The sequence below is a fragment of the Zosterops lateralis genome (assembly GCF_965231275.1).
Source record: "Zosterops lateralis genome assembly, chromosome: 11".
In the NCBI taxonomy this organism is placed as follows: Eukaryota; Metazoa; Chordata; class Aves; order Passeriformes; family Zosteropidae; genus Zosterops; species Zosterops lateralis.
The window spans coordinates 5979546-6005062 of record NC_139771.1 but is presented as its reverse complement, the minus strand read 5'-3'; the positions used below and the strand labels follow the sequence as shown (position 1 = coordinate 6005062).

At 42.2% G+C, this 25517-nt stretch overlaps 1 protein-coding gene across 2 annotated transcripts in view; it reads right to left on the bottom strand.

The window, feature by feature from the left end:
• Nucleotides 1-25517, bottom strand: part of SLC6A11 (solute carrier family 6 member 11) — a 94060-nt gene that overhangs the window by 6322 nt on the left and 62221 nt on the right. For both annotated transcript variants that reach the window (XM_083869524.1, XM_083869525.1), the window contains 4 exons: nucleotides 11429-11532; nucleotides 5173-5297; nucleotides 3074-3186; nucleotides 1712-1849 (listed from right to left, as the gene is read on the bottom strand). In XM_083869524.1, coding sequence (XP_083725650.1) covers nucleotides 1712-1849; nucleotides 3074-3186; nucleotides 5173-5297; nucleotides 11429-11532 — 480 coding nt within the window. The remainder of the gene's footprint in view (nucleotides 1-1711; nucleotides 1850-3073; nucleotides 3187-5172; nucleotides 5298-11428; nucleotides 11533-25517) is intronic.

The following is a 25517-nucleotide window of genomic DNA, read 5'->3' as shown; positions in this document are numbered from 1 at the left end:
TGTATATATTCCCAGGTGCCCCTGAGCTCCAGATCCTGGTTCTGTGTCTGTGTTCTTAATATGTAAAATACGTAATTAAAATGTGGGGAACGGAGGTAAAATGTGTAGCTACCAAAACCCCTTTCTGATGGTGGAGGGACCACAAAATGAGCCCAGTGAACTAAGAAGTGTGAATGCACCTCACAGAGTTTAAGCCATATAACTAAAAAAAAAAGTCTTTATTATTTGTCACAAAGAAAAAGAAATAAGAATCACCCAATCAATAGCATTACGATTAAAATAATTAAAATTATATGGATAATATTACACTTTTTTTTGTGAGACATTTAATAATTTCTCACATCTGCCTTTAATATTGAAATTACAAGGAGGAGTCCACAAGAGAGCATTTCAATGGAAAGGAATTCTAAGGAAGGAAAGGGCTTGAGATGGGCCCCTCAGTTGGAATTTAGTTGTGTTTGGGGAGCTCATGTGAACCATTACATCTCAGACAACTTTCTGCAGATGGAAGAGAATCCTAAAAATAGAGAGAAAATTAAATTTCTATTGCCAAGTCATCATGGTGAGGCTCAGCAAATACCTGAGCAAAATACAAATTTAGAAATCAACCAACTAAGACAACAAAACTCCTGCAAGGATATTGCTGTAGTTTGGAGGAATATCACTCTTCATTTTTATATTTCTTTTAGCCTGTATATTTTGATAATGTCTCTCAGTGCTCTGCTCCACTCATGCATTCTGCAGAGGTTATTCCAAAATTTCCCATTTTACATGGCAAAGATGATTTATTTCTCTGAGAAGAAGAATGACTTACAGGTAAATATAAACTATATAAGTATATAAAATTTCTGTTCAATGCATGATTTCACACAGAGCATCATATCTCTTATCAGAGAGGGAGATTTGATAAGTGTAATTAAATATTCAAGTTCCAGATTATTCCAAGTTGGGAGGGATGCAAAAGTTTCTGATCAGAGATTGGCTGCACTGATTGACATGGCTGGTGATCTGGAAACTAAAGATGGTTTAATTTTCTCTTTTTACTTCATCTTCTTCATTGTTCTTTCCATTCAAAACATGGTTGTTCCTGCCCAGGAACAAGCAGAAACCGTGATCAGGGTGTGTAGCTGGAATTTCCTTGCCTGTGCTGTGTATTTTTGATGAAAATATTTCCTGAGCTCAGCTGATAAAACAAGGCTGCTTTTCCCATTTCAGATGTCACACAGGACCTGAGAACAGTGTCTCAAGCATTTCATTGTCACATTCCTGATGGGGAAATTTCTCTATGGCAAAGATCCTGATGGGGAAATTTCTCTGTGGCGCAAAGATTCTTGTGCTTTATCTGCTGATTATTGTGGTCTGAGAGATTTCAGCCTGCTGGCAGTTGCTGACTTTTTCCCAAGGAGAAATTTCTCAAGAAAGCTTCTTCTCAAAACAATCTTGGCAAACAACTCTCCTTTCTCAGAACAATCTTTCTGCAGGTGGTGTTTTGCTGTTTCTCTGGTTTAACCCATGGGATCAGAGAGGTGTCGTTCCTATTCACCAACCATGTTCAGTCTGGATGGGAACACCTTATAAAAGGTAGTAAGAATTAGATAATAAAGCCTTTTTTTCTGTGCTCTTTGCCTTCTGAAATATTTGGAGTCTTTCATGTCCTACAGCGACAGATTATGACCACAAATCCTTTTCCCCTGGGGCAGGCAGCCCTTACCTCAGTTAACATGATGAGGCCCAGGAAGTAGGAGACGATGGAGAGGCCGAGGATGAGCAGCTCCCTCCTGTAGCCCCTGCGGAACACCTTGGGGTACATGTCCACCACGGCGGTCACGATGCTTTCCACACACACAAACTGCAACAGAGCACAGCAGAGAGCCATGAAATCCATCTCCTCTGCTGCCAGGGTTGGGATTTGCCACCTAACACCTGAAATATCCTCCTGTCTTTTCATCACAGAGGGTGGGTGATCCCTGGGGAGGCTCCATAAGCTCAATCTGAGAGCAACATCTCCGAATGAAAACATCCAAAGTTTTGGATTTCCACCAAATTCAGGCAGTTGGATCCTCTAATATTATCCCAGACTTCATTTTCCCTGAAGCAGGTGGATTAAATGAAAATTAAACCTTTCAAATGTGGCCTGAATGGGAATTAAATAATGTACAAACCCTTCATGGGATCATGTCCCTCCAGGCATTTTTGCCAGTTTTGCCATGAGTCCTCCAACCTGCTAAATGAGCAGCAGGGCTTGGGGGAAGTTCTCTCCATTTACCAGAAGAGAGAAGTTCCCCAGAGCTGTTGAGTGTCCAAGCCAGGTACTTGTAACAAAGGAGGGCAGGAACATGTTCAGTGTCTTCAAACAGCAAAAAAAGCAAAAGACCTGAGCTTCTGACTCAGGCCCCAAAATACACAGTGGAATAGTCAAGAATCCAGGAACTGCTCAATTAAAAAAAAAAAAAAAAAAAAAGACTTTTAAGAACCTGTTGGATAATTAAAAAGAGCAGTTATTTGAGCATTAAGTTTAATGATTGGAAATGTCATGCAGAACAAGCACTGCTGAGCTTTAGAATCACAAACTTTCTGAACCCAGTCATGCCCAGGGCTGAGCTGCATGCTAAAAATCCCAGGCACTTCATATTTTTATTCAAGCAGCTCTTGCAATTTTTACAGTCACACAGGGACAACGACTTTTGCTGCCCCTTTGCTGCAGGATATGACTGAACATTCCTTGCTCTGGTATTCTGCAGTAAAAATACACCATAGAAAATTACATGATCACTATCTGACGTTCAGCTTCAAAATTCACTGCTTTAAAAATGGGCTGGTGTTTTAGTGAAGCGTGAATTTTAATCAGCCCTGATGAAGTTCAGACTGATTTCCATGTTAATAATGAAAGCTGGAGTCAGGCTGAACTGGCCTTTGCTGTGAATTGTGAAGGAATATCCAGCATCACAACTAAGATTTAAAATAGCAAAGAATTAAGTTAGGGGTTAGTCTTTCATCAGGCTGATGCTGTTTAGGTGGGATTTCCACCTTTTGGGGAGGCTAAAAGATCATGGGGATGGGGCTTGTTTCATACCTGACTGTCCAAGCCCAGGAAGATGAGCATCATGAAGAACAGAGCTGCCCACAGAGGAGACAGAGGCATCATGGTGACAGCTTTAGGGTAAGCAATGAATGCAAGTCCTGGTCCTGAAAGGGAATAAAGAAGTGCAAAGTTTATACTCGTGGGGGAGTTTGAGATGGAGTTCAGTTCCTGCAGAGCAGCCTGAGCTGTGGGAGAGCAGCACTGCTGACACCAAAAGGATGGCTCTGGCTGAGCAGGCTCACTCAGCATCACTCATCAGAATCTTTTATCTGGACACACCCATTTTCTCACTTTTCCTGCTCCCTTCCCCATCCCACTGTGGGAGCTGAGGGACTGGGAGCAGTGTGGGTGCTCAGCTGCTGGTCAAGGTCTGCCCACCACAAGCTGATTCTTCTGTCCTGGCAGATGAGAGGAACTGAACCCAACACTGAACACCTTGACAAACTCTACATCTCACATAGCCTAAACAAGTGGTGATGAGGCTTATCAGAAATGGCACAGCCCTGCCTGAATCCTGGCTAAAGGATGCTCAGCTTCTCTTCAGACATCCCAGTGTGTGGGTCTGAGAGATTTCAGCCTGCTGGCAGCTGCTGACTTTTTCCCAAGGAAAAATTTCTCAAGAAAGTTCCTTCTCAAAACAATCTTGGCAAACAACTCTCCTTTCTCAAAACAATCATTCTCCAGGTGGTGTTTTGCTGTTTCTCTGGTTTAACCCATGGGATCAGAGAGGTGTCATTCCTATTCATCAACCATGTTCAATCTCTATGGGAACACCTTATAAAAGATAGTAAGAATTAAAAAATAAAGTCTGCTTTTTCTATGCTCTTTGCCTTCTGAAATATTTGGAGTCTTTCTTTTGTGTCCTACAGCACCACCAGTGCTTTATGTTCCCCTTTTTTTGTGTGGATGTGCAGCACTGCAAACATCCCTGAATAAATCATACCCTGTGCTCCTGTGATTGCCTTATATAACTTAGGAAGGTATCCTGGAGTCTTTATTTTTTCCCTAACCTGGTGCAAGGCAAACGTTGCTTCCCATCCTGCTCTGTGTTTTTTTGGGTGCTACTGCTATGGCTACATATTTAGAGAAATACTCAAAACAGAACGTTTTTGTAACAGCACTGGTAACTTCTCAGATCTGCTCAGATACGTTCTCACCTTGCTCACAATTTTCTGGTTTTATTTATCAGCTGGTTTTTATGAAGCCAGCCAGATTTAAAAGGGGGCACAAAGGTTCTCTCCCAGCCAATAAAGAACTGTGTGCTCCTGCTGCAATAACTTCAGTGCAGACCTGTCACACGCTGCTGCTTCTTCATTTACAGCAGCATTTACAAGCTGCTATAATGAAGTGCAAGCCAGTTGTATGGAGGGATTTAGGAAAAGATAATTGTTTTCCATGAGAGCATCAGTGAAACCCTGCTTCTTTTGCATTTTTCTTGGGATTAACTCCATTAGAGTAATTTCTCCTCCTCAACAGCACAGCTAAGTTCATTGCATTTGTTTTGGGTTTTTTTCTGGGCAGCCTCTTGCTCTTTTTCTTCTTCTTGAGGATGTTACAGCAACAAAGGTGTGAGGTAACTTCCATTGGATGCCCAGCTCTATTGCATTGGAACCCTGAAGACTGAGAATTTTAGATTTTAATTTAGGTGGTTGTGGATAGTTAATTTTTCATGAATCTGGGCCTGTGTGCCTGTCTGGATTCTCATTTTAACAGCTGCAGCTTTTTCTTCTTTAATATCCTTTTTTATTTCCTTTTGTTCCAGAAGGAACAAACATTTGTGGATTGCAGTCTGATTGAAAGAAGCTGGAATGCAGATGAGGATTAACACAACTGAGTTTATCTCTGCTAAACAACATTCTGGATGCTCAGCTGCAATGAAGTTGTGCAGCAGGGGCTCCTTGAATTCATGAATTTGGTTCTATGCACTACAACATCCATATTTTTCACATACAAATGCACAGCCACAAAACTAGTTCAGAACTCTTCCTGCAGCAGTTATTCCATTGAGTCATCTCATCTACAGATGTGAACTCTGACCACATCCTCTGGGCATTTTTTGTTAATTCAGAAATCTGCTTTTTGGATCTTACCTGATTCTGCAACTTCTGCAATGGGCACGCCTTGTTCATAAGCCATAAATCCAAGAACTGAAAAGATAGCAAAACCAGCAACAAAGCTTGTGCCACTGTTCAAGCAGCAGAGCATGATGCAGTCTCTGAAAATATAAATAAAAAACACTGCAGTTGATCTCCAGAGCTGGAGTTTCTTTCATCCGCTGAGCCAGAGGACTGACAGAGCCCTGGGCTGCAGGAATGGAAAGCAAATTGTTCATTAACAGTAAAGTCCCAACTCAAATTATCCCTGAGAGCAACCAGGAATGAGGAGGACACCACCAGAATATCCTTTCTTGTGTTTTACCTTGCAAACCTGTTGCAAGTCACTTGTTGTTTTCCTGTAAAGTCTTTAAAAAACATGTCGAACTCTGCAAGAACATGTAATAATGGTTAAGAACAATTTCTCCATGATAATTATACTAATAGATTCCAGAGGGTATGAACTCATTAATAAACTCTTATAAAAATGGTAATATTTGTTTCCTGTGGGGGGGGGAAGAAAAATTCCTGTGGTCAGATCTTAGCTCCTTCTATCCCTGTCAAAGAACATTGGCAAAATACATCCATGCAAAGTACAGCTGCACTTTGGTTTCTAGACACGTTTAAGAGGCTGAGGGAATGAAAAGCACTGTAGATAATCTGGAAGTGTGTGCATGCCTAAAAATGTGTCTTAAAAGAGGCCAAGGCAGTGCAGGGCCAGAGATCTCTCAGGCAAACCCACCCCACACCTCAAACCACGACAAGGACGAGGCCAAGGTGAAGAAGGGTTTCTTTGCCCAGCCTGGAAATGTCACAAGAGTAAATCACTTTAAAAGAAAGAGAAGATCCTCTTGCAGAAAGGTGTGATTTCCCCCAGAGCCCAGGGAAATATTGTTGTCCATGCTGCTCTGACAGCTCTCCAGGGGTGACAGATGATGAGGCAGTGATGATTTATGCTGACAGCCACTCCTTGGAGACTGTTTGCCACAAGAGACAGCTGTGTACTTGAGAAAGTGATAATCTAACCCAGATGTCTGAGGGAAATTAGGGTTCTAACCCACTGAAACACAAGGCAAGCCTGGAGCCTTGTCACTACAACCAAGCCCATCCCTTAATTTGTTTTATCCCCAGCCCACTGCGGCTCTGAAGCAATTTTTTGTGCAAGTTATCAATAAGCAGACAGGGCCTTGTAAAATCCAGCAGGTTCTGACTTCACAGCTTCAATAATATGGTAAAGGATCACATCTTTGCCACAGATTTGCTGTTGAGAATCAGAGACAATTCCCACTTCAAAGCCCTAGCAATTATTCCCTCAAAACCTCTCTGCTAATCTCCCTGCTTTGCTCTTTGTCTCATTTAGTGTTTTTATGCTGTAACATAAATCTCATCACTTTTTGGAGCTCAGAGTGAGGTGAGCAGTTTCAGCATCTTGTTCCTTCACTGATCAGCCCTGCAGTGTCTCCCACATCTGTCCAAAGCTCTTCTGCCACCCCTGGGGCTCACCTGAGCACCAGCACACACATTCCCCTGGCAGGGAGCACCTCGACACTCCTCAGCTGCACAGCCAAGGATCAGCTCAGCCTCTGGTTCCCTCTCATCACCTCAGCTACACTTAATTTTAACTATTTTAACTTATTTTTAACTATTTAATTTTAGCCATTCAATTTTAGCCATTCAATTTTAGCCATTATTTTGGAAGGTTTTATGTTTTCACAACAATTTCAGAGTGAAAAATAATATCTGTGGCACAACATCTACAAATTGCTAAAATATGCCCAGCAATGAAAACGGATGAATATTCCCATTTGTATTGGAGACTCAGACATGGACAAGTGCAGTGATGTTCACACTTCTTTCATGCCTGGAGTCTCTCTAACACTGTTCATTTGCAGTGAAATACTTGCTGAAAATACAATTCTAACCTTTATTTATTTGCTTTTCATATGAAATTCTCTCTGTGGATATGCCCAGCCAGGCCAGTTCTACATTTAAGATGTTTTAAAGCAAAATAGCAATCCAAAATAAAGGATTGAGGAGCACTTTGTGCTTTGCAGAGGCACAAACCAATGAAAAATCAGCCCCTTCATGACCTTCTCAGTGAATTTCAGCTCCAAGGAGCTCTGGAGGGACTCTCACCCCACCCCTCTCACCTCAGGAACCGGTGAATTCAACATCGAGAAATTAAAACTGAGTGTGAGGAGACCCTGTGGATAAGAGAGGTCAGAAAGATGAATTTTTTCATTCTCTAGGGGAAAAAGAGAGATCCTGCTTTGGAGGGATGCAGCCAGATGATGCCTCCACTGACCACAGGCTGTTTCCTTCAGGTAACATTTGGTTTAGATAATTCCCTGCTTCAAATGCAGCCTGAACAAGATATTCCCTTCTGAGGGGATCTGAGAGCTGCTGCTTCCTGAGTGGGAGATAAAGGCTGGAGCTCCTGGCAGGGTCTGCTGCTCCCTCCTGGAGCAGGGGCAGAGCCCACAGGACAACTCCACAGAACAAGAGGATCCCAGGGATCTCCACTCTCAGGGAAGTCATCAAACCACTGTAGTGCAAATGATCTGCAGGGTAAGTACACATTTCTCCAAGGAAATGGGAAAAAAGGGGATTTTTCCTCCCCTCTAGCCGGTGAGGTTCCTGTTCTTTTCAGAGAACACCACTGTTGGAGCCCTGGGCACTGAGGATTTCAGGCTTTTTGTGCTGGAAGACACTTACCCTCAAGCAAGTACTACATTTGACCTGAGGCCATGGAAAAGGCTCCCAAAATTGAGTGACAGCACTGGGATTGTGGGGGTGGAGTTTGGATAGAAGTGTGTGATGTCACAGGGGGAAAACTCAGAGTTTAAGGGTTTAGTATACAGTAATATATATGGGGCAATATGGAGGATTTAAGGCATTGTCTAAGTCCTTCTTGTTTACCTTTTTGTTCTTGGTTTTAGGGTGGCTTTTTTTTGCTAATCAGGTGAAAAAACATGCATTGTGAGCCTTGGGTGGTCAGTTATCGGGTTAAAAGTATAAATAATATAGATGTAATTTCATTATTGGGTAACTAGCACTTAAATAACCTTGGAAAGAGTTAGAGGGATCCATTTTCTACCTTGTTAGCTAGAGCTCACAAGTCCTGAGGCTGTGCTATAGATAAGAATTAATAAACACTCAGTCCAAACACAAAACTGTGACCCTCGTGTATTAACCCCAGCTCTAACCCAAAGAAAAGAAGATAAAAACCTCACATTTTAATGGTGCCCTGTGTGAGGATCGAACTCACAACCTTCATATTATGAGACACCACCTGAGCTGGATGGTTTCATCCCCAGACTGAACACAACTTCTCTGGTGACCCTCATACAAAATTAACTTCCAATTTCCCTTCCCTTGGCTCTGCAGGATATCTGCTGATACCTTAAGTTTTATCTTTCATGTATTTCAGGTTCTGTGGTGCCCAGGGGTGAGTTCTGAGCTCACAGTCAGTATCACTCAGCTCTGCACACAGCAGGGACACAAAACAAATCCTTTTCCTGCTGCACACCAAGGACAACTTTCAGGCCCAAAAGCACAAACAAGGCTGGGCTGGAGGGAGGAACAAGAAGGATGGGACCTCATAGCCTGGAGCTGGGACTGGACAATTAAACCCCAATATGCAAATGGCCAAAACTTATAAAAGTGTGAGACCTCATGACCGTTTGTCCATTTTGTGACCATTTTGTGACCACTTTGTGACCATTTTGGGTCCATTTTGTGTCCATTTTGGGTCCACCTTGGGTGTAGCCCTGGCCAGGCTCTTGTCCTGCCCAAGGTGGATCCTAAAGGCCTTTCAATAAATCTCTACTTTATTCTCCAGCTCTGTCCAGTCTCTGTTTCAGCTCAGCCTGCCCAAGGCATCACTACCAACCCCTCAACTCCTGGTTTTCATCCCATAGGCAGAAGTGATCTGTAGTTCAGGGGATTTTTTTCTGCTATGGGAATTAGAACTGTGAGGGGGATCTGGATCCTTTGCTTGTGAAACCAATGAGTTTTAAAACACAAATGCTCAGGCAGCATTGGAAGGACAACATGATTTTTTTATGTGCACCCTTGGCAGGAGGACATCAGAGCCTGACTGAAGCCCAGACTGATTTCAAGTGAAAGGAAAACTTCAAATTTTTATGAAAACTTCACATTCTTCCAAATTAAACTCCTGCCAATCACCTGAATAATTCAAGATGTGCACCACTTCTCCTCTCCCTGCCTGACAGGCAGGACACTTCTGAAAATTCATCCTTAAGGAGCTTCTCTGAGCCCACAGAGCCCCTGGCATCCCTCCAGTCCCTTCCTTGCCCTTATGAGTTCCTCAAGACCCAGCTGAGAAATTCCCATTTCTCTTTTCCTCCTAGACTAGAAACTTGACAAAGGACAAATCCTCAGGTTTTAAAAGTTTTGTCCATGTGTGAAATCATTCCTTTGTCTCCTGCTCCACAGTGGGAACAGGGGAGCTGACCCTGGGCTTGTACTTGGGAGTGGATTTGGGGTTCTGAGCTGGATGAAAATCAGAGTTATTCTCTGTGGGGAAACACTGCCTGCTGGTGGCACTGCCAGGGCTCCCACCTTCTCAGAGGAGTCACTTGGGATACAAACTCTGGGACATTCAGGGAGGAACTGTTTTTTTATATTTTTCAGTGATGATAAAAAACTAATTTCCTATTCAAAGACATGAAGTGACTTTTGCAATTCATTTCCCACATTAATGAATTAAATCAGGCTTAAATCTGAAATTCCCAAGACCCAGGTGCAGTTCAGACTTTCCCACTGAAATACCTTTTGCCATTATTTGCCACTGCAATTTTCTTTTAGGGGGAAAAAAAGGAGTAAAACAGACCAAAAAATGCCAATACTAGGATCAGACTGTGAGGATTGCAGGAGAAAACCCCCCAGCTTGATTTTATTATTTTTAATAAAAAAATGGTTAGAATACAAAGTTGTAGTTTGCACATCAGAGCTCTGTTTATGCCTTGCCCTGCCCAGCTCAGCCACGTTCTGCCTTTCACTGCTGTCCTGCCCATTAAAAACCACACATCAGGACACATTCACATCTGTTTCCTAGCTGGGAAATTTGGGAAAAGTTTTGTGAAGGGAATTGTGGCGCCTGGATTGGCTGCAGAATCCTGGAGCTCAGAGCAGAGTTTTACCAGCTGAACTCCAGGCACAGGAAGGAAAATCTCATCAATTCAAACTCCTGCTTTGTGTAGTGGGTTACAAAACCTCAGGAAAAGCCTTCCTGAGGCACTGACAGTTTCTAGTTGGAGATGCAAATGGAAAGGAATATAAATAAAACTGAATAAGAGAGGAAAGGAGTGAGCGATGCCTTTGTGCTAATGAGGGAAAAGGTTCATCACCAGCAGCTCTGAAGGTTGTAGGGGACTCATACCACTTTCAGCAGCAAAATATTTTGTCTTTCTAGGAGATGGAAAGAAGGAGCATTTAGGAGAATTTCCTAAAACTGCCTCCTGAGCTTGCCAAGTAAAACTGTAATTTAGAATTTAAATAAGTTTTGGGGATTTTGGTTTGGTTTTTTTTTTTTGGACTATGTTATTGCCTTTAAAAAAAATATGAAATTTTACTTCTCTGTCTGGAGATCTTGATGGAGACACTACAACCGAACTGTCCTTGTAGGAATTTTAAGAAAACTAATTCAATAACTGTGGATTTCAGAAGAAAAGAGCAGCGCTCTTACTGCTGCTCATGCCAGTAACTTGATGAGGGGATTTAGTGCAAATCACATCCTTTGGGAATTGACTCAGGAGAGACAAAAACCTGCTGAAGTCATTGGCAATTTCCTCTTTGGGAATATAGAGGTAAGCCATGAAATGCTCCCCATTCCCTCTGGGTTGGGGGCTGCAAAATTCCCCCCAAAAATGGGGAAAAGTGGCACTCAGAACGTAGACCCAACAGAGGGGATTTTTAATGACAATTTTTGGTAGCACCTTTTAAAAAGCTGCTTAAGTAATGCCCACACATTCAATTCTACCCCCCTGAAACCCTGTATTTTTACATGAAATTTCTATCTCTGTGTGTATTGAGGAGTTGTGGAAGGCTCAGATTTGCCCAAAAAGTCAATGATAACACCACATTTTTGGAGATGAGCTCCTCTGGAGCAGCTCCAAGAAACATCCCAGATCTCTGTCCTACAAAACCGAGTGTTACCCATGGGAAAAGGGAAAGGGAAATGGTTCCAGATTTCAGCCCAAGAGCAGAAGCCCAGTGTGGGTGGCGTTACCTGTAGCAGTTGTTGTTGTAGTTGTTGTAGCTCCCCAGGGCTGTCAGGCACCCCAAGCAGATGGCGTAGGAGAAGAAGATTTGTGTGCCAGCATCCACCCACACCTGGAGACACAGAACAGGGAGAGCCTCAAAAACACCATCCAGGAGAAAAAAACAAACCAGGAGAAAACCACCCTCCTGCAAAATATTGGCTGCAAATCTGCACAGGTGGCTCTGGAAGGTTAAGAGGGTTTGGCAAAGCTTTTACAAATCACAGCCTTAAAAAAAAAAAAAAAGAATGTGCTGAGAGGGAAATCCCCCTCCCCAGCTGCTCTTTACAGGCTCAGCCTAAAGTAGGGAAGGACACAATTCCTTAGAGAAGAACCTCACCCATTAAATTCATTCATTGCTTTTGTATAGTTATAGTAATTGCAGCCTAAATAGAATCACCTGTATTTATCTCACTCCCACTGGACAGTTATTTGTTCAAATTTAAAAATTTAGAGTGAATAAGTGCTCTAAAGACAAGATGTACCATTTCTAGATAACACATAAATTAAGCTGGGGAAAAAAGAGATAACTCATCCAGGGAAAGGGTGGTTTTGGCAAAATTGAATGGATCCAGCAGGCACAAAGTCACAGTTCTGGTCACTGTACAATCAACAAGTAAAAGTTCTAAGAGCTTAATTAGTCAGTAGCTTTGTAATGTCATTGTGGGAATGTCTGCATCCTAAAGTGATGCAAACAGTTTTAAATCAGAGAAAAGGAGGCATGAGTTGATACAGTGAGATTCTTCTCCTCAGAGCAACTCAGAACATTAATGAGCAGGTCCATTTTCCTTTAAATGTAGTGCAACAAAGCAATTTATTTCACTTGGCCAGTGTGGGTGTGTCCCACTGGAGATGAAGGTGCCCCTCAAAGTCCTGGTGTTAACATGACAGTGATATGGAGAACCCAAACCCACACAGCTGCAATCCAATAAAATCCTGCTCCTGTTTTCCTGGGAAATTTAATCTCTTTAAAGTCCTTTGTTAGAGCAGAGCAACCAAACATCAAACCTGAGTGATACCAGTGGCTGTGCAGCTGAAATTGGAGCCGGGGGGAGGGAACACAGGGAACAATTTCAGGACTAATAACAGCCATCAAATCCTCCTAAACACACAAAAGGGATGTGTTTGTTTTGCATCTGAACAAGTGAGACCTTGCTCTCTGGAGTTGTTGAGTGCTTCTGTTTAGAAATAACATTAAGATCACATTTGATTTACATCAGAGGCTTAAAGGGTTTCGTTGCTGTCACCCTGAATCAGACACAGCTGGTTACATCCCAGAGCTTCACCATCATTGAGGAAAAGCTGCACACAGAGAGGCTTTTGACAGACAGGCTCTTTAACAAGACTGGAAGCTCCCAAAACCTGTGAGGAGCATGGGTCAGCTGAAAATGCACCGTCTGCTGGGGCCCAGGCAAAAACTGGGAAACTGGATCAGCACAAGGATACTTCCCTTCCCTTTTTCCTTTTCCTTTCCTTTCCCTTCCCTTTTTCTTTTTTCCTTTTCCCTTCCCTTCCCTTCCTGTCCTCCCACAGCTGCAGGGCAGGGCAGAACACTCAGAGCAGCTCCCACAGCTCTGATTATCCCTGGGATTCCAGTCCTGCTGGAAGTGGGGGCAAAGCAGAACTGTACTGGAAGGGAGCAGCTCCAGAGCTGCTGGAGCAGAGGAGCAGAGAACACATCCCTCTGGAACTCCAAGACAGAAAAGCAGATAAAACTCTGGCCACAAGTGATGCTCTTTTCCTTCAAAAGACTGTGACATCCCACAGTGATTCAGCCTAAAAAGTGGCACTCTATGAGAAACATCTTCTGCAAGGAAACATTCACATATTCTGTAAAACTGGATCAGACTGAAGAGTGTTTTTTGTTGCTCTCTATGACATCAGCCTAGAAATTCCCTCAGAACTTAGGGCTGATGTTTAAATAGGAATGGAGAAGCAATTTTATTTGCTGAATGGAATAATACAATCTCCTACAAGCTTCTTTCAGGTTGTCTACTCAGAGGGGCCAGTGACATTTAACTTGTTCAGGTTTCTAAAATGGCAAAAAGTGATCAGGAAAGTGGCAAACAGGCACATAAATTTAGAAACCACTGGTAGATTTCCTGTGGCTGAAAAAAACACGACAGCTGGACTAACCCTGGTGTATATTACCAGACATGCCAACCCTTCAAAGCCCTGAAGGTGACATTTCAGGTCAGTTCTCCATCTCCTTGCCCCACCAGCCAGGGAGCAGCTGACATTCAGCCTCAGACTGCAGCTGGGGAGTTTGCTGAGGTCTCAAATTGTTTATTGGTCTGTGCCAGCCCAGCCTGGTCATTCACTGAGGGCACCTCAGGGGAAGTTGTTCTCATTCCAACCTGCAACAGGCACAGATGGGCTCTGGTAGTCTGACCCTGTTTTACACCACAACCACACAGACTCTGAGATTCAGAAGGATGAAAATGACTCCTTTATTTTTGGGATGTGTCTCCCTTTTATACCATTTCACACAGACCAATTGGATTGGTGACACAAAGACAAACCTCTTCACTCCCATTGGTCAGAGCAGAGGGACAGCAAGGAGAAGTCCCTCCTAGGGAAAGGAATGAATAACAAAGTTACAGCTACAAAAACATTTCTCCTGTTTACAGAAAATTCCCTAGGAAAAGAATTTCAGAAAACCAAAACATCTCAGGCACGAAATCAGGGCTACAGTAGGCACCAATCCCAAAGCCAGGTGCCATCCAGGTGTCATCCAGGTGCCACCCACCTGCCTCAAAACCATTGTGGGATATTTCTGAGAGTGCTGAGTCTGCCCTAAACCAGAGGTTGTTCTGTCACTAGAGGACACAGAAAGAAGGACACTCACTCGTCAGATTGAGGGTGAGAAAAAGCAAGAAATTTATTTTTGTATTCAGGGTTTAAATAGAGTTTGGACTTTGACCAGCAATTGGGGGGACAAGGTTGACACCTCTCAGACCACACTGGTAAAACCAGCAGTCCATCAGTTTGTCCTTCCCCCGGGAAAGGAATGTATTTACAATACATCACTCTTTGTTTATCTTACAATTCGTGAGAAAGCTCCAGTGGAAATGTGAAAACATCAGAAGGCTGAAAAATCAGGGCAACGTTGTTCCCCTTTCCATGAAGAGCAATGACATTCCAAAGGGCAGGGACACAGAGACAAACCTGGGGCAGCAGCTGGGACAAAAGAGGACATTTGACTCAAAGGTGACACAGCTCAGTACTTTCCTGCCATGTGTCAAGTTCAGAGGTGAGGACCTGCAGCAGAGAACACCCTGTTGGTCCTTTAGGAACTTTGGGCCTTGAAAACCCTTAGGTCAGTGGTAATTAATTCAATTTGGCACTCACAAACTTGGGATTGGGACTGTTTTATAGATAAACTGATAGAAGTCTGTCAGTTCCTACCTTGAAGGATGGAACTAGATTATTTTAGCCTTCTTCCTCTCCTATAAAAAGTTTCCATGCCAAAACAAGATTAAAATTAAAGCACAAAAACCTTGATAAAGAACCCTAATATTTGAAAAATTGTACTTTTAAAGGACAGGACCTCTCAAAACAAAAAACAGGAGTATTTTTCTGCTTAAAAATGGAAAGTTTGCTTTGCAACATGCAGCTCTCAAGCCTGGCAATGCCCCCATTTTAAATGTCTGGGTGACCTCGGTTTGGCCTTCTTGTGGCAGCTCTGGGACACAACCCCCATTTCCATGAGGGTTTTCTCTGCCCAGGGAGATGAATTGGGCTGGCCAAGCACAGGATGCTGCTGTCTGGAAGATCCCTGGCCTCCTTTGTGGCTCCTGGAATGAAAGCAGGAGAGGGAAGAAAGAAGGGGGATGTGCTGTAGTGCAGACAACAGAACCCTGCTCTGGAGAATTAGGGTCTTTTCATGTCCCTGCCATAGTGTTTCTGTGGGATGTTACGTCCATAAATCACTTCAAGGAACCTTTTCTCACATGTTCCATGACTTGGCCACCCTCTAATGGGTGTCCAAAGAGAAGGAGAAACTTACTGAGCACTCACTGCTGCAGATAAAGTGAAGTAAAAGTCACTTCTTGAACAATTAAAGAAACCCCACAGTTTAACAAACCAACTCCAAATGGAAAATCCCCAGAAGAGTGACAGCCCCTCATTTTAGTCCCAATATAAATGTCTTTCTGTCAGGAAGATGGGGTTGTGCCATACACTGAAATAAAATAAATTAAATAAATAAATAAAATAAACAAATAAATAAATTAAAAGAAAATAAAATATATAAAATAAAATAGTAAAATAAAATGAAATGAAATGAAATGAAATAAAATAAAATGAAATAAAATAAAATAAAATAAAATAAAATAAAATAAAATAAAATAAAATAAAATAAGTGTCCAAAGCACATGGCCAGTGCAAAAATAAGTCCCTTGGCAAGGCTGAGCCATTTTTTTTTTGTGATGATCAAGCCTTATGCAGTGAATTTAGAGGGCCAAGCAAAGAGTGAGAGGGATAAAACAAAATATTGCGTAACTGTCCTGAGATGAGCTCAGAGCCTAAACAGAGCAGAGACCTTGGGGACAACCTGGGATATGTTGATGTTGATTATTCCCATCATGCATGGAATAAAAACAATGGTGCTCACCTGAAGGAATAGCTCAAATTCCAGGGGTTTCTCTAACTTTGTACTCTAACTGTGCTCTCTGGATATATTTGGAACAAGCTCCAGTGCAGCTGTTATGAAATCTTTCTGTGGCTGCAGGAAGACTTGAACTGGCATTTCCTCCATGACAAACAGCTGAATAACTCAACCTTTTTTTTACAGCCCAGGGGCTGATGTGCAGCTTCTCTCTGCTTTAGCCACTTTTGGCAGCATTCTAAATTGCATTTCAGAGGGTTCTCAGTGGCACCAGGTCCTTGTGACACTGCTCAGGTGTCACTCTGGGTTCCGGGCCATGGCTGAGCTGAAGGAGCTGCCACGTCCCAGGCTCTCCACATAAACAGGAACAAAAGCAGAGCACCAGGAGGATTCTCCCAGTAAATGAATTAATATCTTGGTTTTCTGCCCATCCCTGGCCATTCCTACAGCCCACACAGTTCTGTTTGCCTCCTTGAGAGAATTCCTGTCAAAATCAAAGACATTCATTTCACACTGAAGCCCAAGCACTGGCTGAAATCTGCATCCCAGGGCTGTAACATCAGAAATATCCACTTTTGTTTTCTTTCCTCATTCTAAACAGCAAAGTTGAACACCAAAGCCCAAAGAATCCTTAATTCCAGAGTGTTAGTGACAATCCCATCATGAAGCACTGCCTGAGAACATGGGAGATCTCACAGACCAGCTAAAACCTGTGCTTGCTCTTTAAAACACGATGATCCAAATGTTGACAGTCATTTATTTCCCATTTTGTTATCAGAGAACGAGCAATGACTCCAGGTTTTCTTCTAATTTAAATTATTCATTACTTTTTGATGAATCTCAGCAGTGTCTGTATTTTAAAAAGCAGTTTGCCTTCGCTGGTTTCAAATGAGAATTTTAAAAATAAAGCCGTGGCTGTCAGGAGATAATAAATGAAATTTCAAGGTTAGGGCACGGAATAACTGCAGAATTTTATCACAAATGCCTGAATAAAACAACCTGTTGCCAGACAGGTTTATGTGTGACAGGACTGGAGGAAACCTTCAAAATGTGAGGTCTTGACCTTGAGGTAACAGTTGCACTTGAAGAGTGACTTCCTCAGACATGGGCAATTAACAACAGGTTTAATTACGAGCACTAAGAGAAGGTGCCGGAGAATCAAAGCATTTCAAAAGTACCTTCCAGACCTCTCCCTAACAAAGGCTTCCTTCCTCTCCTCTGGGATGAGGTGGGAGATGTTCAGGGAGTGCTGCCTCTGGCAGCTCCGAGCACTGCTGGAAGGACTCAGAACAATTTCTGACATTAAATTGTAGGAAACCTCCAAAATAAATGCTAAAAAAAAGTGCCAAACACAAAAAAAAAAAAAAAAAAAAAAAAAAAAAAAAAAAAAAAAAAAAAAACAAAAAAAAAAAAAAAAAAAACACAACAACACCACAAACACCAAACCAAAAAATCCCCCCTAAAACAAAACAAACAAAACCACCACCAACAGAAGGAAAAAATAATAGGTTTCTGATAGCCATGGGAAGGTTTCAGATAGGTTTATGACAGCTTTGGGAAGAAGCCAAAGTCCCAATTTCACCCTGTGCTTTCATCCCCAATATCTTTTGGAAGTTCTTTTCTATCAGTGAATCATTCATTCATTTTCTATCAGTCAATCATTCAATCATCAATCATTGAACCATTCAAGCTGCTTTTGGTGCCCATCTGGAAGACCTGACTGGGAGCAGCTGGGATAGAAAACCAGGGGGAATTTCTGTTTTCACCCCACAGAAAACAGGAGGTGCTCATGTTCCCAAAAATTCAGGGTTCACCCACGTGGAGAAACAGATCCCACCAGGCTGTGCTGACCTTGCTGAAGTTCCCCACACAGCAAGGTTTAATATTTTATCTTTTTCCAGTCTTAGATCCCAGGTCTCTCTAATAAAGGACAATTTTATCCCCGGGATGAACTTTTGGTGACACCAGGAAACTAAGAATTATTCTGCTGTAATGTGCAATGAAAAGAATCACTCCCTAAATTGCATTTTTATTGCACTCCTCTGCTCCAAGTCCCATCTTTATGTATATATATTGATGTATTTCCAGGAATAACACTAAAATAGGCAGTAATGGAGGACTTGAGCATTTCATCTCTGATCTTATTCCAATAAAGGGATTTTTTTTTCCTGGCCTTTACATTATAAAGGATATTCAACCACATCACAGCCTCCTCTGTGGGATGAGAAATAGGCTGCACAAACTGGGAGGGAGGCCACAGATCTACACCTGCCTACTTTTTTTAATACTTCCCATCTTCCTCAAGCTGAAAAATGTTGTATATTCAGGTGACACCTCCTCACAAAGGCAGGCAGATATGGAATTTGGGTGTTTTCAGTGCAGAATTCCTGGTGGAATGGACGGAGAAGAGGCTGAGGCACCACATCTGCCCAGCCACATTCGGGTTCTGCACAAAGTGCAAGAGACAATTCAGTGCCATCCACCCAAACCCCTGTGCAAAGGCAGGAAAAATAAACCCAGCCAGTTTGCATTTGCTCTCTAGTCACTCTCTTGCAATCAAGTGAAATCTTTTTCTGAAATAGCAGCAAACACAGAAATCAGCTGAGTGTCTGGGCTGTGCAGCTGCCAAAATACAGAATTCAGAGGTCAAGGTTCTGTTCTATTTGCAAAACAACCCAAACACTTGGAGGATGCAGACATTCAGAGGGAATAAATCCATTCCTTGTCTGCATCCTGCTGTTCCCTGACTAGCAGTACACTGATTATTTCTCATTAATGTCGATCCCACAGGCAAAATCAAACAGGGAAGAATAAACTCTACCACCTTCATTTTCCCACCTCGTCAACACTGTTGTTGTACCTGTGCAGTTTTTAGTATTTGACTGAAAAATAGTCAAATACAAAGATTTATTTGACTATAAAATATTCTTGGTATATGTTTAGGGTTTTTTTTTAAATACTACAAATCTTCTGAACAGGGTTAATTTACAAGACATTTTGTGTTTAAAAATCAGACAAAAGCAGTTATTTCATAAAATTAAACCAGTTAATGAAAACCTTTTTGCTGGGTATGAAAATACAGTTTTCCACTTGGAACTAGAATCTTGGAACAGCCAGTGAGTAAAACAGACTGTTATAACACAATTTTAAAGCAGAATATTACTTCAGCTACAGACACAGGTTAAAGCTCTGAGGATTTTTTAGGATGTTCTTCACAATAAACAACTCTGGATGTCGCTGCCTCAACAAATACAATCTCTGGTACAACTCCCTTCTGATATATTTATTTTCCAATGAATACAGCCCTTTAAAAGGCAGCTTTCAATGTCTTTTATCCTCCCTGCATTTATTGAACCTCTGCTAGGAGTGTGAATGTAGAAAAATAAGGATATAAATCAGACAATCCACTGAAGACGTGCCTGGGGCTGCTTGAAGTGACAGCCATTGATGTAAAAGTGTTTGGTATGATGCTGGCCAAGTGAAGCTCAGCTCCTCCAGGCTCCTCCAGATGGCAAGAACAGCACAAAAATATCCCTCAGTTCTCTCCAAGCAGCCTCAGCTCCGAGGAGCTGTGGCTGAGGGCAAAGCTGGGGTGCCTGGCTGAAGAAAATCAAGGAAATAAAACCCCACTGGATCCAAGCAGCCTGGCACCAAGCACGTTGCCTAAAATAAATAAGCTCTTTAGCCCCTGCCCCCTGTCCCCAAATGCCTTCTTGGGGGAGAAAAAAAAAATAAAAATAAATTATCTCTCCCAACTCAGTGGGAAACGCCGTTAAACGAGGAACTGAACCCAAACAAAATATGAGCTGTGCATTGTGGGGAGGCAGCCACAGAAATGGTGGGGTTTGGACTCAGGAGAGAGTTTGTGTCTGAAGTTTACTACCCAGGGCTTTCTAAACAAGGCAGCTTCTGAAAGCAGAGCCTTCATTAGGGCAGGAAAACACCACTTAAACGGCCAGGCAGAAAATGGCTGAATTAAGCTCTTTTTTCCCCTCTCTTTAATGGCAGTGATTCTCAAAAGATCCAAAGTAGGTTAGGGGAAGAATAAAACAGCTATGTTTCTAGTGTCTACCTGACAACAGCTTTTGTAGGGGTGAATAATTACATGAAAATCACTTCCTTTCCACCTCTCTTTGGGATTTCTGTGGAGTTGCTAGGCACTCTCTCTGCTACCTTCTGCTAATGTCACTTCCAGAGGGCTGAATACAGTAAATTCATTGGGAGAATGGAAACTGGGGAGAAGAAGGAACCTAAATACTCGGAGTTTTGTTTATTCATTGCTGCCTTTGGAGCCGGGCACTATAGCTGGGATCACTTTACAGCCATTGAAATGCTAATTTCCCCAGGGGTTGGTGTCGGCCAAGTACCACCCAGTTAAAATGGGGCAGCACCTTCCTCCAGACTGGAGCCACACCAGTTGCATGTTCCTGTGGCAGCGTCCAGTGTGGAAAATCAAGTTTTCCTGGAGCAAAGCAGGCTGGGGATCCTTACAGGAGCAATTCTTTTCCTCCTCCTGCTGCTTTTCATGAGTAGAATATTCCTACGCTCCTTAATCCGAAATTTGGGGGTGTTGTTGTAGGACATGAAAGAAAGACTCCAAATATTTCACAAGGTAAAGAGAATAGAAAAAGCCTTTATTTTCTAATTCTTACTATCTTTTATAAGGTGTTCCCGTACAGACTGAACATGGTTGGGGTGAATAGGAACAACACCTCTCTGATCCCATGGGTTAAACCAGAGAAACAGCAAAACACCACCTGGAGAAAGATTGTTCTGAGAAAGGAGAGTTGTTTGCCAAGATTGTTTTGAGAAGAAGCTTTCTTGACAATTTTTTCCTTGGGAAAAAGTCAGCAGCTGCCAGCAGGCTGAAATCTCTCAGGCCCAGAAACACCAGGCCCACACGGGGGTATCTTGGTTGCTTTGGTGTGATTCCAAGAGGAGCAGCCATGAGACGAAGTTGTACTTCCCTGAGTAAATCATGAGGGTGTTCACAGAGAGGAGGGGGCAGAAAATCCTGGCACAGGGTGCCCAGAGCAGCTGTGGCTGCCCCTGGATCCCTGAAAGTGCCCAAGGCCAGGCTGGATGGGGTTTTGGAGCAGCCTGGGACAGTGGAAGTTGTCGCTGCCATAGACGATCTGGAAGATCCTTTCCAATCTAAACCACTCTGTGACTGTGCATAGGTTAAAAAAAGAAATAAACTTTTTTTATTTCCCAAATTTCCCTCTCCACTGCAAAGTGCTGGCTGAGGAAGCTGAGGCTGGAATGCTCCCTCTGGAGAGCAGGGATGAGTGGCTGTGGGATGGGCAGCAACCAAAGCCAGAGCAGGCTCCTGAAAGGTCTAAAATCATCTTTGATTTCCAATTTCAGTCTCATGAGCCTGTGATTCTCCTTGATTCTGCCCTTATTTGTTTTCATCCTCGGAGTTACTTCACTGAGGCTCAGCAGGAGCCAAGAGAAATCCAGAGGCTTTGAATTTACTTCCCTGTTGTTAGAGGACATGAAAGAACCACACTCGCTCATCAGGTTGAGAAGTGAGGAGAGAAAGAGAATGTTTATCATGATTTGGGGTTTTTTTATAGAATTTGGAATTTGTTCAGGGATTGGAGGATGAGAGTAACACCTCTCTGACCCCAGTGGTTAATTTAAAAGTCCATCAATTTGTCCTGCCCCCTGGAAAGGAATACATGCTTACAAAATATCAGTCTTTGGTTCTGTTACAAACCTGAGAAAGCTCCAGTAGAAACGTAAAACAATCAGAAGGCTGAAAAATCAGGGCAACACTTTCCTGTCAGCATTTTCTGAGGGGAGGATTCCAACCCCTTGAAATATTTCCATTTATTTAGTTCTAGAGCATATAGAAGGAGACACCGGGCAGTATAAGGTACACAAAATATCCCAGAGATATTATTCATATAAAATCATTTCTATCCTTATGATAGCATGATTTTGGGGGTGGAAAATGGTACCTGGAACAATTTTGTGTCTGAGTGATAGGAAATAAAAATTGTCCTTTAGTGGATTGGTAGCTTAACTTTGGCAAACTGGGAACATTTTTAGGAAGGTATTGATAGTTAATCACAATGTCTCCTTTTAAAAGGTATTGATAGGAGGCAAAGTATCATTAAATCCCAACATCTCTTGGGAGCAGCACCTTTTTCTTCACTCATTCATTTCTCTTAAGTGCAAAGGTTCAGGCCAGGAGGATGCTTTGCATTGTTCCTCTGGGATGTTCTTGTGTATGGAAAATCCTCCCAGCCCCTGGGAAGGTAAAATCACCAACTGCTGAGCATCCCCATGGTCCGCTTTGCTGGAGAGGCCTCCTGCCTTAAAAGCATCAAAAGATCTTCTACAACACTTCCACTACATAAAGCTTCAGGCATTTGAAAATAAAAGAATTTTTCTTTTTTTATTATGTGTATGGTACAGAAAAAGCTCAAAGAATAACCATTGCCTTTCTTTCTCTTTCCATGTTTTATGTATTTCTATTTATATTTCAGATATTTTCAGTGTCCGAGAGACACCAGAATTTACTAAGTCTTTTAGGCAGTCTGTTAATGTCATTTCCTATAAATGATAAATAAAGATGTTCTTTTTTTTTTTTTTTTTTTTAATAAGTGCAGTCAACTAATTTTTAAAATGAGGGTGTTGATTAGAGTTCCACTTTACTGAGACACAACCAACAAGTGCTCTCAGGATGAGAGTTCTGGCAGCTCCCACATGCACCAGAATGCACTCACAGGGGTTTCAAAATATTTACACTTAATTCAACTGAAGCACTGATGGGAGATGTGACCCTGATTAATTTCTGCACTGCTCTGAATCCAAACCAAGACGGGTTTAAGGCCTTTTTGCTTCAAATATTCTGTTTGTGCTACATTTGCCAGAAAGCAGGGCTCTGGGGCGGCTTTGGCTTTTAGGTTTTCAGGAGATTTAGGAAAGGCAGTGGGGTTCCATCTCCCCTCACCAAGTTGATCACTTCAAAATATCCAATTCTTATTACAGATCTGCTCAATTGTAACATCCCAGTGACAAAACCCCTTCTTCAGTAGCTTTCTATTAACTCCTCTTACTCTCTTTAGTTTCTCCTTCACCACCCTTGAAGCCTCAGGATGATGCCAAACACAACATCCAGCCCTGATATCTGAAGTATTTGCAAAGGGAAAATCTTCTGGGTTTTATCATTATTCAAAGATTTCATTCAGAAGTGAAGAGGAAGATATACTTGGGGGTATAGAACATTGGGTGAAATGTTATTTAATCTAATTTCTTTTAAAATAATAATTCTCAGGGATTCTTTTAAAGCCACCTGAAGACTTATCTATGAACTGCACTTCTAACAAAGGACCTAAAAAGAACAGCTCAAACCAGAAGAAAACAGATTTATAGAAGCTGCATGAGGATAATTTAAACTGAAACTCTTCCTTTTGTTGCAAACAGCCTAAACCTTGTGTAAAATACCTGATACCAAAAGATCCCTCCAGATTGGGTTCAGTTCATGTTGGGAAAGCAGAACTCCCGCAGAACAAACCCTTTGCACCACCAAAGGAGGTCACATATCAAAAGCGTTGTTTTTTCCCCAAAACACTGCCCTTCCCTTCCTCCAGAGCAGCCTATTTACTCTCTGTTTCTTATATTAGGAATGAAAACCACTCCACTGGGGTTTTTCCTGCTCTTCAGGAATCCCCAGGGATTTTCAGTGAGCCCTGAGGATCCCAGACCACTTCAAGTCCTGGAGGTTCTACTCGAGCTCCATATTCCACTTCAAACATCTTTAATGCCTAATTCATCAAAATTCATCAAAATGTCTCTGTGTAAGGTAAACTTATATTTAGCACTGTGCAGTTTTAAAAAATAGAGAAAAGGATGCTCAGAAAAAAAAAAAAGAATCTGCTGAATGCTTAAGATTTAGAATTTCTCTGCCTGCTGAACGCTTAAAAATTTTGCATTTTTGCATTTCAAATAGGTGAAGCTTCTGCCATGTTAGGGCACAAAATTCAAAGGAAACTTTCCCATCAATTTCCAGGAGCCTGAGTTTTACCTTGCTGGATTTTGCAGAATTGGAATTCATGGAAACAAGAAATGCAACTCAAAGGCTGCTTTTTGCTTGCAGAAATATTTCTTAAGCGAAATAAAATATGTGAAGAGTTAATATATAAATATATTCTGCTACTCTAATGTAGTATTTGGCAAATTATGGGCTTGAGGACACAACATGCAGAGTAAAAATTTTTTTTAAAAAACTCTCATCCCCTACATTATAAAGACCTTAAAATTGAGCTGGGTTGGAATAATTAAATGTATGCTATAAATATTCATTGAAATAAAAAAAACCCAACCCAGCCTGCAGGAATAAATTTCAATTTTCTAAGCAGTAAATCAAAGTTTGTCTTACAAAGCTTAACTGAGCTCATTAGAGCTTTGTGCCCCTCAGAAATCTCTTAGAGGACAAAGGAACCCTGAAGGTGGCAGTGGTGTATTAGGCCAGTTGGGGAAAATAAGGGAAAATAAATTTATACAGAGACTCTCCCCTCTGTCCCAAAGACAGAGAAGTTCCCTGCTGAGATCCCTGCATGGCCTTAGGTCAAGGTGTTAATTCTGACTTCACAAACAACTCACAACTCCTGATAAAAAGAACTGTCTTCAACTGGACACTTTTGTCGAGGAATATCTGACAGTGCTTTGGTTTTCATACCAATAATACAGTTTTTCTCTGGGATGTGTCCTGCAGTGAGCTCTAACAATCCCACTTAATTCCTTGGATGAGGATGTGACAGGCACTGGCAATCCAGGGCGAGACCAGCCCTGGTGAAAACAGCTCTCCTAAAATGTGCCCTTCATGGTTTTTCTTGGTTTTGGGGGGTTTTGTTTGTTTGTTTGTTTGTTTTACATTGTTTGCATTTACATTCCTTTTTTTTTTACACTGTTTTTCTTGTTTGTCTGTTCTTGCATTTTCAACAGCAGCAGCTCCAACACTAAAGGCTGCTTGGGGAAGTAGAAATTTCATTCCCACTTTCTCAGATCAGATCCCTCCCTGAGTTGTTCCTCACAGGGCTTGGGGGAGCTGGGGGTGTTTATCCTGGAGAAAAGGGGACTTGTCACTCTCCACAACTCCCTGAAAGGTGGTTTTAGTCAGCTGGGGTTGGTCTCTTTCTCCAGGCAGCACTGACAGAACAAGAGGACACAGCCTCAGGCTGCACCAAGGGACACACGGGTTGGATATCAGGAAAAAGTTTTTTACAGAAAGAGTGATAAAGTACTGGAATGGTCTGCCCAGGGAGGTGGTGGAGTCACCATCCCTGGATGTATCTAAAACAAGACTGGATGTAGCACTTGGTGCCATGGTTTAGCTGAAGTGTTGGGGCTGGGTTGGATTCAACGATGTTGAAGGTCTCTTCCAACCCGGTGATTCTGTGATGTGGACCTGATATTTTCTGAGCCTGAGCTCTTCC